Source organism: Centropristis striata, chromosome 10 (genome assembly GCF_030273125.1).
Source record: "Centropristis striata isolate RG_2023a ecotype Rhode Island chromosome 10, C.striata_1.0, whole genome shotgun sequence".
Classification (NCBI taxonomy): Eukaryota; Metazoa; Chordata; class Actinopteri; order Perciformes; family Serranidae; genus Centropristis; species Centropristis striata.
This window is the reverse complement of record NC_081526.1, coordinates 2,852,228-2,868,808: the sequence shown is the minus strand read 5'-3', so window position 1 is coordinate 2,868,808 and position 16,581 is coordinate 2,852,228. Positions and strand designations below refer to the sequence as shown.

Sequence of the window (16,581 nt, the reverse complement as noted above, 5' to 3'; positions counted from 1 at the left end):
AGACTCTGCTCTTGTTTTAGTGTTTTAAGGTTTGCTTTTATTTGGGTTTTTTAAAATTGTTTTTAAAAAAAAGATGCAACTATTTATTTTCGTGTGTATCAGCACTTTGTTGCGGCTGTGATTGTTTTTAAGGTGCTTTACAAATAAAGTTGAGTTGAGTTGAGTTGAGTTTTCCAAGGAAGACACCAAGATATTTAAGGCTGTCGGTTTTCAAAAATTGAAATTTTTGGAAAACAAAAAATTCCCAGAGCTAAACTCTCACAAACACGCTCTCACTCAGAGAGAGAGAGAGAGAGATTCGGGGAAAGTGATGAAGATGATGGTGTGAGGTGAGGAGGGAAGGGACATCGGAGACCAAAATACACAGAGGGGAAAAGGAGGGGTGGGATTATGAGAAGTAACAGAGAAGTAAATCAGTTACATGACTCAGTTTTGTTCAGAAAGCTGCCAGAGCTGCAGCTATCTGCAGATCTCTGAAGATGGAGGTTGGGGATGATTGGGTGCCTTGTTTCCCAGAATTCCCCAATATCTCCTGCTGGATGCCACCGCCTCCTTGGCCTGAAACATTGTTTATTAACATTACACTGTACTCCATCTCTGTGCTCACTGCGGTCCTCAACCTGCTCATCATCATCTCAATCTCCCACTTCAGGCAGAGATTAACTTTTTTTCTTTACAGGTTTTGTACTTTAAACATGTGAATAACTGCTGTAGATGAAGAAGAATTGTCTTTGAACTGGTAGTGAATAATGTTGCTGCTCTAACACTAGTATTATCTTCTGTCCTCCTGACTGCACGTTAACGCAAAAAACACTGTGACCTCTATATTGTAATTTAAATCATCAACACTTAGATATGTTCGCCATATATGTTGCTGAACAGAAAACCTAAATTCTTGAATCAATTTTCATCAATATTTGTAATAGTTTATACATTTTGTTATGAGATTTGTTTTGTAGATTAATGCTTTTCTCTTTTCCTCCAGGCAGCTCCATACACCCACCAACATCCTCCTCCTCTCTCTGGCTGTCTCAGATTTTCTTGTGGGCCTCCTGGTGATGCCAGCAGATGTGTCAATGTGCTGGTTGTTTGGTGACCTTTTGTGTTCTCTTTATAGGTTTGTGTCCGACATCATTTTCTCTGTTTCAGTCGTAAACATGGTGCTCATATCAGTTGACCGCTATGTGGCTATTTGTGACCCTCTGCATTACACCACCAGAATCACTGTGAATAGAGTTAGAGTCTGTGTTTGTCTTTTATGGTTCTGTTCTGTTGCCTACAATAGTTATTTCTTTAATTTACATATTTTTCAACAACAAGAACACACTTCTTTCTGCTATGGAGATTGTTTTGCTTTAATACATGAGGCCGGTGCCTTCCTTCACCTCGTTTTAAACTTAATTGTTCCTGTTACTGCCATTATAGTTTTATATACGAGAGTCTTTGTTGTGGCTGTGTCTCAAGCTCGTGCCATGCGCTCTCACATTACAGCTGTCACAAAGCAGATTTCAGTGACTAAAACAGCAAAGAAATCTGAGCTGAAAGCAGCCAGGACTCTTGGTGTTTTGGTAGTTGTGTTTCTAATGTGTTTCACACCAGTTTACTTTGGCAATATGACAGTAGAATATGAATCATCCATAAGTTATTCAACTGTATACTTTATTATGTATCTTTACAATTTTAACTCTTGTTTAAACCCTCTGATTTATGCCTTGTTTTACCCCTGGTTCAGGAAAACAGTTAGACATATTGTTACTCTTCAGATACTGCAGCCTGGCTCCTGTGAGGCCAACATACTGTAGAGAAGCTATGGAAGGAAAGATCAAGAAATTGGTGAGAACAAAATAATATTTCTGTGTTTTTTCTCCTCTGCTATGTTTTTATTCATTTTGAGTTTTCGATGTCACATTTTATAATTTATTTATAAAAAAAAGAAAGATATAATCTGCTCATCTATCAGAAGTGTTGTTAATCTGTAGAAGAGCATGAAGTCAAGAGATAACCTTTTTGAACTGTTGACTCCTTGTTGACTATTCTCTCTCCCATGCACATGATGTGTGAGGAAACTGCTCTGAACCCTCTCAGAGACAGATGTAGATGCTGGATGTGTTGTATCTCTGCAGGTCTGTTTGAGAGTCACATCTTTGGGGTGTTTGTAACAGTAAACATAGCTGTTTATTCACTTCTGGTGCTGTTTTATTTCAACACAGGCTGTGGCCTTCTTCCTGTGTGGGATCTGCAAATGTTTTTTGAGTGTATCACAGGTCTGCCTGTGTGGGCCACACAAAATACTCAAAGTACAAGTTGCATATATTTTTGCCCAAAGATCTTTTTTGTTATTATTATTATGTATTCATATTAAGGATGCACTGATAAAAAATAAAATAAAAAAAATTGGCTGATACGATAACCGATATTAACATTGCTGTTAAATAATTATAACAGACATTTACCAATATCGATATAAGCTTCATAAAAATGATTTCTATGATGACCATAATTGTTATATCATAATAATGATAATAATAATTGTAATTATTAAATATTCTATAATGTATGTGTACACACTGAATTTAAAAACGAAATGTATTTTTGATTTAAAAAATAACTCATGACAATCAGTCAATCAAACTTTGTGTAGCACCTTTCATACAAATAACATGTATTTTTAAAATATTAACATACTTTGCTGCCCTCAGGTCTTCAGGAAGGTTGTTCCAGAGGTGTGGTCCATAGTGATGAAAGGTCACCGAGTGTTTAGGTTCTGTCTTTAGGGATTATTAAAAGGCCACTACCAAAAGTCCTGAGTGTTGGAGAGGATTCATAGGCTAAAAGCCTCTCTGATAAATAAATAGCACATACCTTTTTCCCCCAATTTAGAGCCAGGCACCTATTAATGACTGGCCTCATTTAGTAACCTGGTGTAAAAACTATTTTCAGTAAATGAAAGCCGGCCTCTTTTTTAAGCCGGGTGTCTTACCGGTGTTATGTCAAAGTGTACCGCTGTCCTAGTCATTCTCTGTAAAGGTGAGCCGTTTACGCACGTTCTTCTGGGCTCTTTAGTAGTTTAGACATTTTAAATCCTGCTTAAAATGAACATTCAGCTGTTCATTGTTTGTTTACATCCGAGTACTTCCAATATGGCTGACATCCGGGTAACTGGCTACAATTCGCTGTGTAAAACACTCTAAAAAGTGCCGGTCAGAGCTGCTCTGATTTTCTTTTTTTAATAAAAGCCCCCTTCAAATAAAAGCCTGCCCCTATTATTAGCCAGGTCCCAAACTGATTTTTTATTTATATAAGCGCCGGCTACTATTTGAGTAAATACAGCAGACCATTAAGAGCTTTATAAACTTCTGAAGCAAACAGGCAGCCAATGCAGAGACTTTTAAATTGTTGTAATATGTGCTCTGTTTCGAGTCCTGGTCAGCAAACGTGTTGCTGAGTTTTGAAGTAATTGTAGATGAGCTATATTATTTTTTGGGAGACCAGAAAGTAGAGCATTAGAGTAGGCGATACTGCAGGTGATAAATGTGTGCATTTGTCACATGGGTTAAGTAAGATTTTATTGTGTCTTTAAGTTCTCAGTGTGTTTTAATTTACAATATTTCTGATTTTAGTGTGTAGTTTTTATTTATGTTCAAATTGTATGTATTGCACACCAGGAGTGTATTGTGATTTTATTCTGAAAAGCCCATATGGATGTGACTCCCCACGGCGTAATCGCCTGCACCTGTGGAGCGTAAAATTAGCGGACTTTAAACAAGCTCCCAGAGGAAACGGGAGGAGAGACCGATCGAGTGGAAAGGGCAGGAAGCCGAAGCAGGAACAGAGGGGACCGATCCCAGTGACCACGCCAGAGCTGTTGGACGGAGAAGCCAGGGACTGATTGTTTGAAGGCCCCATGAAGAAGAGTGATACTCTTCCTTCTACGTGAGTAGTGATCTACGACTAAGTGTGACCCGCTGTATGTACGTGTGTTTAAAAGTGCAATGACTGCTGTCTTGCTCTCCTGATAGCTCGAGGTCAACGCCCTGAGGAAGACAACGGTGCGGTGCAGAGGGATAAAGAGGCCGCAGGACCGAGCGTGGAGGGTATCAACGCTTTCTACGGCGACAGATCGACTTCCACTGGCGCTCCGAGTGCTGCAGCCCCTGCCTTTGCAGATAAGACTCTAGACTGTTTTATTGGACTCCCTCGCCCCTCAGTTCTTAGCTTCCCTCATTCTAACGCCCTTTTATCAGCCCCCCGGTCCTACCATTTTTTTTATTTTTTATTCCAAGTCTTTTTTATTGAGATTTATGCATATGAGGTAGTGTACAAAGTACATACATTCAGAAATATAGATGATTGGCAATAATACAAATACAATATAAACATAAACATCACCTCCCCCCTCGCTCCAACAGAGCCCCATCCCTGCAACAACATTACTGTACCATTCGACAACCTAGTATTAATTGAACTTGTGTTCAATTTAAAAAATAAAAAAAGACAATAATAATAAGATTAAAATTTCAATTTATATATACGTATATATAAATAAATACATAATAATAAAGTAAAATAATAACAGATATAGTAGTTAAAGCAAAATAGAATGATACACAGGTAAATAAGAAATCAATAGATAAACGAGGGTCCTTATGGATTACAGATTATACAGAATACAGGATCAGTCATATAGAGCACCAATATTAGTGACATCTAATTTTTCTATATAATTCAAAAAGGGTTTCCAAATTGCAAAATTTTTTTGAATACATCCTCTTGTAGAATAACAAATCTTTTCTAATACCAAGTGGTGTAGAAGATCATTGATCCACATCTTAAAGGTTGGGGAAAGTTTCTCCTTCCACCTATCATATTCTTTGCCTGGCGGTTGAGGTGAGTATCTTGAGGAGTTATTCCAAATATGGCAGTCATGGCAGAAGGTTCTAGAAGGTCTCACTTTGGACCAATGAAGGCGATGCATATCCTTGAACTGGATAATTGTGTGTCGTAAACAGATTGAAGAGGAATGTATTCTATCTAAAGCTCTTTCCCAGATCTCCTCAGGAAGTTCAAACCCCAGGTCGCCCTCCCATTGAGTCTTTAACGATGTCAGAGGCTCCAAGTTATATGTATTAAATAAGGAATATATGTTCCCAATAGTCCCTTTGGAACCGGAATTAAGCTTCAGAATGGAATTTAAGAGGGAATTAGGCGGCTGGGATGGGAAATGAGTAAATGATGTTTATATAAAACTACGGAGCTGCAAATATCTAAAAAAAATGAGCGTTTGCAATGTTAAATTTAACCATTAATTGGTTGAATGATGCAAAGGTATTATCAATGAATACATTTTCTATTTTGATGACTCCTTTATTAGACCATTCATGGTAAACACCATCCATAATTGATGGCGTAAACTGGTGATTTTTTATTATAGGAGCACAGGTGGGTAGATCCTTAAGAGAAAAACTTCGTCTGAATTGTGTCAGAATTCTAAAAGAGTGTTTTACAACTGGATTCAAAGTTAATTTAGATATGGGCTCCAAAAGGGGGAGTTTTGAGCATAAAAGTGAGTGTAAAGAAGTATGAAGACAAGAGGAGTTTTCCATTCGTAACCACTCAGGGTTAGAGGCACCAGATGGAGAGTCTTTCCAAAACAGCATGGATCTAATGTTGGCAGCCCAATAGTAAAACTGAAAGTTAGGAAGGGATAATCCTCCGTGTTTACGGTGTTGTTGTAAGATCCTTTTCCGTATTCTGGGATTTTTCTTGTTCCATATAAATCCTGACACCAACTTGTCCACTGACATTAAAAAGGATTTAGATACGTATAGGGGAATACACTGAAACATATACAAAAATTTAGGCAAAACATTCATTTTAATTATGTTTATTCTGCCTCCTAGTGACAGGGGGAGTAAACTCCAGCGTTCCAAATCTTGCTTAAGTTGGGTTAATAGTGGTGTAAAATTAGCTTTGAATATATCTTTGAAGGTATGTGTTATCCAAATTCCTAAGTATTTGAGTTTTTGCTGAGTAACTTTAAGAGGGAATAAACCTAGTTAAGTTAATTTGCTTAGCTGCTGTATTCACTGGCATAATTTCACACTTCTGTAGGTTAATTTTGTATCCCGATATTTTGCCGAATTCTTGAAGCAGGTTCAGGGTATTCGGTAAGCTAGTTAAAGGATGAGACGGATATAAAAGCATATCATCAGCATACAGGGACACCTTATTATCTGAGCCATATCTCTGTATTCCTTTTGTATAGTTTTCGTCACGTAATGCTAAGGCTAGTGGCTCAATCGCAATGGCGAATAGGAGAGGTGACAGGGGACAGCCTTGTCGGGTGCCACGATGAAGAGGGAAATAAGGAGAGAGGTTATTGTTTGTTCGGATAGCTGCTAGTGGAGAAGAATACAGAACTTTAATCCAGGAGATGAATTTTTCACAGAAGCCAAATTGTTTAAGAGTGTAAAAGAGATAATCCCACTCCACCTGATCAAACGCCTTCTTAGTGTCGAGTGACAATAGTATTTCTGGAATATCAGGTGGAGTGGGACCATAAAGAATATTAAATAGGCGTCTAATGTTAAAAAAGGAGTGACGACCTTTAATAAAGCCAGTTTGATCTTTGGCTACAATTGAGGGTAAAACCGCCTCTAATATCTGCCGAGGCCACAGAGGCCTTGATGCCCCGCCTGCACTGCCCCAGTTGGTTTTACGGTTTTCGAGTCTGCCGCTTTCCTGTCAACACAGCTTCGACACCTGCGCCTTTAGAGAAAAAAAGCATCTTTTGATGACATTCATCATCAGTGGTGGTTTTAATTCGAGCCTGACTCGGACGGGCTATAATGACAGTTTGGCACAAATCTATCACCGTCCAAGCAAGGTGACTTCATCAAACACACTCTAATCTGTCTTGCATAGTCTCATGTGCTGCGCTAACGACACATTTCAAGCTACTGAAAGAATATCTACACTATTCATAATACAAAGTTATTTGGCGTTGTGTTGCCGTTGCCTCAGCAAAGTGTCTGTCACCCATCAATCAGTCAAACCCCGACCCACCTCTCGGTCCTCCTCCGACTCAGATTGTTTTTCAGTGAGCGTCATGGCGCCGTCCTATGGCGACTTGGTGTTGCTCTGTCTGTCAGTATGATTGTTTGTGCTGTGTTTACGCGTGGATTATGTTTTTGGGATTATCAAATATGAGAGAATGGCTCTCCTCCACATACGGGATAACATGGCTAAATTTGAGCCAAAGCTGAACTTTTACGAGGACGTTTTAATCGGAACCATGGACACCAGTGGTTTCCGAGGGTTTACCAATGCTAACCCCCGGCTGAGAACCAGGAAGCGGGGCAAAAGAGCTGGTCTTGAGATGGGTGTCTTTCCTTCTGCTTTGAATACTGCCATGGTTAAACCCCTTTGGGAACTAAATAATTTATATACATTTCTATACATCACTTTTTAATAACTGCAGACTAGTATCCCATCTTCTATTTTCAAGCAAACTTTTAGAGAAACTTGTTTTTAATTAACTAAATTATTTTTAAAACCCCTTCCTTGTTTGTCATTGTGGTTATTAGGGCCCGAGAATTAATTTCCTGCGAGGTCCCTATTGTTTTTCGAATTAATATTTATTAGGGCCCGAGCAGGCAATGACCTCCGAAGTCCCTATTGTTTTACGTTTGGTTATTTTATTATTATTTTTATTAGGGACCGAGCACCAAGGGTACTAGTACCCTATTGTTATTGGTCCATTTTCTAAGCCACGCCCCTTTTCCTTACGAATGAACCGTTTATTGTACAGACTTGTATGAGGTGTCAGTGTACTCAGGACAGAGTCCCTGTTTAACTGGTTATCGATTGTTCCGCCCCTTTTGATTGACCATGCCCCTTTTCATTAGTCAACGGCCAGTTGTCGGACACTCTCTTCAGCGGTGGCAGCCGACGATTGCTGGACCCAGCGTGACCAGCTCCCCCGATGGTGCCTCCCTCAGATGGCTCCACTCTGCTCGGCCCCGTTTAGTGCCTAGTTTGTGATTTTTGTTTGAGTAAGTTTTCTTTTGTAAAAAAATTCATCCTGTTTCTTGTCCGGCTTTTTGAAAGATCCCTTTTTAAAAGTTTTCATTGCGCCTCATCATTTGAATGAGGTGGCTGTGCGACAGTCGCAGTCTAGTCATTTTCATAGTCTGACAAGAGACAGTCAGAGATCTCCCTTCCATTTTGGGCATCTGACAAGGAACAGAGAGATGCCTCTCTCCCAGGATCCCCTGCGTTCATGGCACCTACAGGCCAACTCATTGGTCAAGGGACCTTTGACAGTGCAGGTGGTACCCTGTAAAGACCAGATCTCCACCTCTGATCTTTCGCTCTCTACTGCTGGCCCAGCAGCAACACCTCCATCTCCTTCAGGTGGTGACCCAGACGCCTAGATTCACTAGCGCCCACCTCCTTTCTCAACCCCTCCAGAGATCCCCCGCTCAGGGTGAGACTTTCTCCAGAAAATCCCCTTTCCCAAGAAATAATTCTGAAACAACTGCAACTCTGATCTACTCTGCGCATCAAGGTTGAATTATGAACGGAAAATTCAAGGCAACTGCCAGAGAAGGCAGAAGCAGACAGCAAAAAGATGTCTTGAGGAGGTGAGCGTTTCGCTGCAGTGTACTTTCAGGGGAATTTGTTTTTTTTGTGTGTATGTGTGTGTGTGTGGGGGGGCTCAGGCGAGTGGCCACATGCAATTTCCATGGCTACCCGTCTTGTCCATAATAGGCCATCAATACAATACAAGATTTTATCCATATTGCGATTTGTGACTTCTGTATGAGTGCCGACAGCTCTGCTCTGGGCATCGCTTCAATCATGTCTGGCAGCCTTATTGGGCATTGGACAGCTGTCACCATTTTCTGTATATCTCAATAATCCACGGCAATGCCTAATTCAATCAGCAAAAGACACACTCATTCACACACACATTCAAACTGGTGGCCAAAGCTACCAGGGCACACTGGGAATTCATTCACACTGCATTGGGAGCAATTTGGGGTTCCTTTTGCTCAAGGATACTTCGACACGTAGGCTGCCATGGTCAGGGATCGAACCACCAACCTTCCGGTTACTGGACGAACTGAGCCACAGCCGCCCCATTGTAGATGAAGCTATATTATTTTTTGGGAGACCAGAAAGTAGAGCATTGGAGTAGGCGATCCTGCAGGTAATAAAAGGGTGCATTTGTCACATAGAATAGAATAGCCTTTATTGTCATTGCACAGAGTAACAAGTACAAGCACAACGAGATAAGCCATCAACCCGTCCAAACGTGTAAAACACCCACAAACAGTATGACAGAAGTAAACAGGACAGGAAGACAGGGAGGAAGAAAGAGAAATACAGCACACATGAGGAGAGGAAAGGAGGAAAAAAACAATGAAAAAAAACTCAGAAATATAGGCATAATACAATTCACAACATCCATGCGGTCCTGTAGCAGCACCACTGATGCGCTCGACACAGACCCGCCTGTCGCTGGGGGACAGAGCAACCGAAGGCGACATATGCATGTCTGTATATGTGGAAGTTCGAGTGTGTAAGCCTGAGACCCGCCCTTTGTCCAGCACCTAATCAGTCCCGTCTCAGTTCGCTGGAATAACAGAAGCGATAGCCTAGACGTTGCTAAGGAGAGGCATCATTTATTCAGAACAGAAGCATCCTAAATTCCCAACAGCGTCACCATTGTCACATGGTAGACGCCAAACAAAAGACTTTGTTCCCTGTTCCTGAGCACTCATCACCCACAGTTGGATCCTGGGAAGATACTTGTTGGGAATTAAGGATGGCTCTTTTATGAATAAATGATGACCTTGCACAGGGCATCAAATATGTTAATAAAAGGGCGTTATCATAAATGCTATCCCTCCCATAAGGATATCAAATATGTAGGGATGAACCTGAGCAACACTTGTGTGAATCTCATGCTTAGGGGTGAAGCTCCTCACACAAAGGACTCAAGCTGTGAAGGGGTAACCAGGCCTTGCCTGTTGGCCTAGTGAGAGCTGCAAAACTGTGTTTGGTTACAGTTAATTTAAAGTATATTACGTGTAAATCAGTGTGTGAGCAGGTCAAAGGTTAGTAAGTTAGTTGCACATAAGACTGACTGTCTGTATAAAGCAAGGTTAACATACAACTTTGATTACAGGTAAAATCCTTTATACTAAAGTCCTTGCTGACTGCTTATCTAAGCCCAGTTACATTACTCACAGATCCAGTTGAGAAGGGGGGAAATCCTTTTTCGATGGAGGCAGGGAGGGAGGAAGTGTCAGGTTGACTTTCAATAATTTGCTGCCTTGGAAATTAAGTTGCTGGTTTGTCCTTGTTTTTGAGGTGAAGCTTTCTCTGGCAGTTGCAATGAAGTCTGCGTTAATTAATGCAACTTTGGTGCGCAGATAAGGTCAGAGTTGCAGTTATTTCAAAAGTCCTTATGGAAAGGAGATTCTTAATGAAGTCTCACCCTCGGTTAAAAACAGAGCAGCATCCAGCCCCAGGTAACTCATGTCTGAAGATACAGCTGGTCAGGCTCCGCGTTGGATGAACTCAAATAAAAAAGTGGCTGTTGAACTGGCCAAGTGAACGAGGTCCTGTCCCCCTTCCTCTCTAGGTAAATACAGCCCCCCCTGTGGCACCCAGTGGAACCCCCCCCCCCTCGGAAAAAAAAGACCATTTTCTTCTGGATTTGGGCCAAAAGGCTTGGGGGGGGGTCCACACACATCAGGCGATTCCACAGGAGGGACGCTACAAGATTATTTACCAACACCCTCCCCTCTGTAGGACACCTGAGGGAGTAGCCATTTCCATTTTGTTAGTTTTTTGTCTGGTTTTTCCATGACGGTCACCCAGTTTCAAGTCCCATCTGACCGACAGAAGTTTGAATGTAAGCCTTGGTACCTCGGAGTCCAGCCCCGCTCCGCTGCTGTATGGGGTTCCACAGGGGTCGATTTTAGGGCCCCTGCTTTTTTCTCTGTATTTACTGCCTCTGGGCTCCATTTTGAGAAAGCACGGCATCCCTTTTCATTGCTACGCTGATGACAGTCAGATATATGTGGCGCTGAAACGAAAAGATGCTTTCTCCCTCACACCGCTCCTGTCATGTCTCAAAGACATCAAGGCCTGGATGGCCTTGAACTTTTTGAATTTCAATGAGAAGAAGACAAAAGTGATGGTGTTTGGCCCTAGTGGCTCTTGTGTGACCCCTCCTGTTGACTTGGGCCCTCTGGCAGATTTTGTAAGGTCACAAGGTCAATTTTGTAATGTCACAAATTTAGGCTTTAAGATGGACAGTTATTTAAATTAGATCGTCAGATAAGTGCTGTTGTTAGATCCAGCTTTTTCCAGATCAGGCAGCTGGCTAAATTATTACTATTAATACTCATATCCCTCGTGGCACAGGCCAAGGAGGAGGAGTTGCAGCGATGTATGAGTCAAACCTTCTAATTACCCCAAAACCTAAATTAAACTATAACTCAATTGAAAGCCTTGTTCTCAGTCTTTCACACCCATCACACCCAACCTGGAAAATCCAACAGCCAATCCTATTTGTCATAGTTTACCGGCCTCCCGGTCCATATTCAGAATTTTTATCACAATTCTCTGAGTTTTTGTCAAGTCTAGTACTAATTACAGATAAGGTAATTATTGTAGGTGATTTTAATATTCATGTCGACGTTGATAATGATAGCCTTAGTATCTTAATATCTTTTGAAGTCCTGTTACTGGACTACTTGCTAATAAGCAAGAGTTTCTACACTAGATGTCTATCTGATAGTGCTGTTGCTAAGTTCAAGGAAGTGATTCCACCTAACTTTAACTCTTAGTCCTCCATTATGTTGGAGCACGACAATGTTAACTTCTGTCCCTCCCTAATTGATCATTTTGTCGACAGTACTGCAGATTCATTGCGAACGATGCTAGATTTTATTGCCCCACTAAAGAAGAAAATAATAAAACAGAAAAAGTTAACTCCATGGTACAATTCTCAAACCCGTGAACTAAAGCAAATTTCACGAAAGCTCGAAAGGAAATGGCATTCAACTAAGCTGGATGAATTTCTTTTAACCTGGCAGGACAGTCTTAAAGCATATAAGAAAATCCTCCGTAAAGCCAGATCAGCCTATTATTCGTCATTAATTGAGAAAAATAAGAACAACCCTAGATGTCTCTTCAGCACTGTAGCCAGGCTGACAGAGAGTCACAGCTCTATTGACCCATTCATTCCTATAGCCCTCACTAGTAATGATTTTATGAGCTTTTTCAGCGAGAAAATTATAACTATTAGAAATAAAATTCACTACATCCTGCCATTAACTGGTACTGAGGCATCTTTAAACCCAGGAGCCTTAGAAACGGGTACAAACCCTGATAAATATTTAGATCGCTTCGCTCCCATCACTTTCCAACAACTAACCTCAATGATTTCCTCATCTAAACCGTCAACCTGTCTCCTAGATCCCATCCCAACAAGGCTGCTTAAAGAGGTTCTACCTTTAACTGGTACTTCTTTCTTAGATGCAATCAACCTGTCATTATTAACAGGCTGTGTGCCACAATCCTTTAAAGTAGCTGTAATTAAACCTCTTCTCAAAATGGATAATTTAGATCCTGGAGTTTTAGCAAACTATAGACCAATAGCTAACCTCCCCTTCCTCTCTAAGGTCCTGGAGAGACCAGTCGCAAATCAGCTTTGTGATTTTCTACAACACAATAGTTTATATGAGGACTTCCAGTCAGGATTTAGAACTCATCATAGCACAGAAACAGCATTGGTAAAAATTACAAATGACCTTTTTAATTTCTTCGGACAAAGGACTTGTCTCTGTCCTTGTCTTGCTAGATCTGAGTGCTGCATTTGATACAATTGACCATTGTATCCTATTACATAGACTGGAACGTGTAATTGGCATTAGAGGAATGGCACTGGGCTGGTTTAAATCGTACTTATTAGACCATTCCCAGTTTGTTTATGTGAACAATGAATCCTCCGTGCGCACTGGTGTTAACCACGGTGTTCCACAGGGTTCTGTGCTTGGACCAATTTTATTCACCCTTTATATGCTCCCTCTAGGTAATATAATTAGAAAACATTCAATTAACTTTCATTGTTATGCAGATGACACTCAGTTATATAGATCAATCAATCCAGGTGAAAATTATCTTTCCATGGATGGTCCACAACTTCCTAATGCTAAACTCGGAAAAAACGGAAGTGATTGTGCTCGGACACGAACACCTTCGAACTCATTATCTAAAGACTTAATAAGCATCGATGGCATTACCCTGGCCTCCAATACCACCATTAAGAACCTTGGAGTTGTCTTTGATCAGGATCTGTCATTTAACTCCCATATAAAACAAACTTCAAGGACTGCATTTTTTCACCTACGTAATATTACAAAAATTAGACACATCCTGTCTCAAAAGGATGAAGAAAAATTAGTGCATGCTTTTGTTACTTCAAGGTTAGATTACTGTAATTCCTTACTGTCAGGCTGCTCCAATAAATCCCTCAAAACTCTTCAGTTAGTCCAAAGTGCTGCGGCTCGTGTACTGACAAGAACCAAGAAAAGAGATCCTATTTCTCCTGTTGAGTTTAAAATCCTTCTTCTTACTTACAAAGCTCTAAATGGTCAGGCACCATCATATCTTAAAGACCTCATAGTGCCATATTACCCTTCTAGAGCACTATGCTCCCAAAATTCTAGGTTACTTGTGGTTCCTAAAGTCCTTAAAACTAGATTGGGAGCAAGAGCCTTCAGTTATCAAGCTCTTCTCTTGTGGAATCATCTCCCAGTCTCAGTACGGGAGGCAGACACCCTCTCTTTATTGAAGAGTAAACTTAAAACTTTCCTCTTTGACAAAGCCTATAGTTAGGGCTGGCTGAGGCCTGCCTTGGACCAGCCCCTAGTTATGCCGCTATAGGCCCAATGTGTTGGGGGACATGATACACCGGGCCCCTCTTTTCTTCTCTTTCTCTGATGTCCCAATAATACATGACACAAGCTTTTATTTTCCCAGAGTACTAGCACTTTTCTTTGCTCTCTCTTCCACAGGGTGTCGTGCTGTGGTCCTGCTCGGCATCACTCCTGCTGGTCTCACTGCTGTGGATCTGGTTGGGCCCCAGATGGGAATGCTCCTCTCCTGGTCCACTCTACACTCACCATCACTACGGGCCAATGGTGGCGCTTCATCACCTGCTGCTGTGGCCCTCCCAGAACTCCTGCTCCTCTCTGTCTCTCTTTCAACCGTCTCTCTCTATCCTCGCTCCCTCTCCCCCTTCAACCTTCGATGTGAGGGTCTAAGGACAGACGATGTTGTGCCATGTACAGTCTGTGAAGCCCTTTGAGGCAAATCTGTGATTTGTGATTTTGGGCTATATCAATAAAATTGATTTGATTTGATTTAAAGTGAAGCCTTTTCTTATGCACCAGCACTTTGAAACAGTAATCCACACCTTTGTTACTCGGCTGGATTACTGTAACTCTTTGTACTTTGGAGTCAGCCAGTCCTCCCTCGCACGGCTCCAGTTGGTGCAGAACGCAGCTGCTCGCCTCTTAACTGGAGTTCGTAAGAAGGAGCACATAACTCCCATCCTGGCCTTCCTCCACTGGCTGCCTGTGCATTTTAGAGTCCATTTTAAGATTATTTTATTTGTTTTTAAATCTTTAAATGGTCTCGCCCCGTCTTACCTCTCTGAGCTCCTCCACCCCTACGCTCCTGCTCGGTGCCTCAGGTCAGCTGATCTGCTGCTCCTGGAGGTACCGAGGTCAAAACGGAAGCTCAGAGGGGACAGATCTTTCTCTGTTGCAGCCCCCAAGTTGTGGAATAAGCTGCCTTTGCACATCAGACAAGCCTCGTCACTGTCCATTTTTAAAACTCATCTTAAAACCTATTTTTATTCCTTGGCTTTCAACCGCACATGAGACTCTGCTCTTGTTTTAGTGTTTTAAGGTTTGCTTTCATTTGTTTTTTTTTAAATTGTTTTTAAAAAAAAAGCAATGCAACTATTTATTTTTTTAAAATTCCCAGCGCTACACTCTCACAAACACGCTCTCACTCAGAGAGAGAGAGAGCGAGAGAGAGAGAGAGAGAGAGAGAGACAGAGAGAAAGAGAGATTCGGGGAAAGTGATGAAGATGATGGTGTGAGGTGAGGAGGGAAGGGACATCGGAGACCAAAATACACAGAGGGGAAAAGGAGGGGTGGGATTATGAGAAGTAACAGAGAAGTAAATCAGTTACATGACTCAGTTTTGTTCAGAAAGCTGCCAGAGCTGCAGCTATCTGCAGATCTCTGAAGATGGAGGCTGGGGATGATTGGGTGCCTTGTTTCCCAGAATTCCCCAATTTCTCCTGCTGGATGCCACCGTCTCCTTGGCCTGAAACATTGTTTATAAACATTACACTGTACTCCATCTCTGTGCTCACTGCGGTCCTCAACCTGCTCATCATCATCTCAATCTCCCACTTCAGGCAGAGATTAACTTTTTTGTTTCTCTTTACAGGTTTTGTACTTTAAACATGTGAATAACAGCTGTAGATGAAGAAGAATTGTCTTTGAACTGGTAGTGAATAATGTTGCTGCTCTAACACTAGTATTATCTTCTGTCCTCCTGACTGCACGTTAACGCAAAAAACACTGTGACCTCTATATTGTTATTTAAATCATCAACACTTAGATATGTTCACCATATATGTTGCTGAACAGAAAACCTAAATTCTTCAATCAATTTTCATCAATATTTGTAATAGTTTATACATTTTGTCATGAGGAGTGTTTTGTAGAATGATGCTTTTCTCTTTTCCTCCAGGCAGCTCCACACACCCACCAACATCCTCCTCCTCTCTCTGGCTGTCTCAGATTGTGTTGTGGGCCTCCTGGTGATGCCAGCAGATGCACTAGAAAAATCACATTGCTGGTTGTTTGGTGACCTTTTGTGTTCCCTTTATAAGTGTTTGTCTAACATAATTTTCTCTGCTTCAGTCGTAAACATGGTGCTCATATCAGTTGACCGCTATGTGGCTATTTGTGACCCTCTACATTACACCACCAGAATCACTATGAATAGAGTTAGAGTCTGTGTTTGTCTTTCATGGTTCTGTTCTGTTGCCTCCAATAGTTACTCCTTTAATTTACTTCTTATTCAACAAGCAATCACTTCTCACTGCGATGGATATTGTGATAATTTAACAAATTATGTCGGTGCCTACCTTGAACTTGTTTTAAGCTTTCTTGTTCCTGTTACTGCCATTATAGTTTTATATTCGAGAGTCTTTGTTGTGGCTGTGTCTCAAGCTCGTGCCATGCGCTCTCACATTACAGCTGTCACAAAGCAGATTTCAGTGACTAAAACAGCAAAGAAATCTGAGCTGAAAGCAGCCAGGACTCTTGGTGTTTTGGTAGTTGTGTTTCTAATGTGTTTCACACCAACTTACTTTGGAAGTATGGGAGGATATGATTCCATGAGTCGTTCAACTATGTCCTTTATTAACTATCTTTACAATTTTAACTCTTGTCTAAACCCTCTGATTTATGC

General features: G+C 41.2%; 1 protein-coding gene across 1 annotated transcript; it reads left to right on the top strand.

Annotated features, from left to right (window-relative positions):
* The first annotated feature begins 479 nt into the window (after positions 1-479).
* LOC131978742 (trace amine-associated receptor 13c-like) lies at positions 480-1,802 on the top strand. The gene is made up of 2 exons (XM_059342474.1): positions 480-652; positions 986-1,802. Exons 1-2 carry the CDS (start codon positions 480-482, stop codon positions 1,800-1,802), a joined length of 990 nt encoding a protein of 329 aa, XP_059198457.1.
* Positions 1,803-16,581: the final 14,779 nt, after the last annotated feature.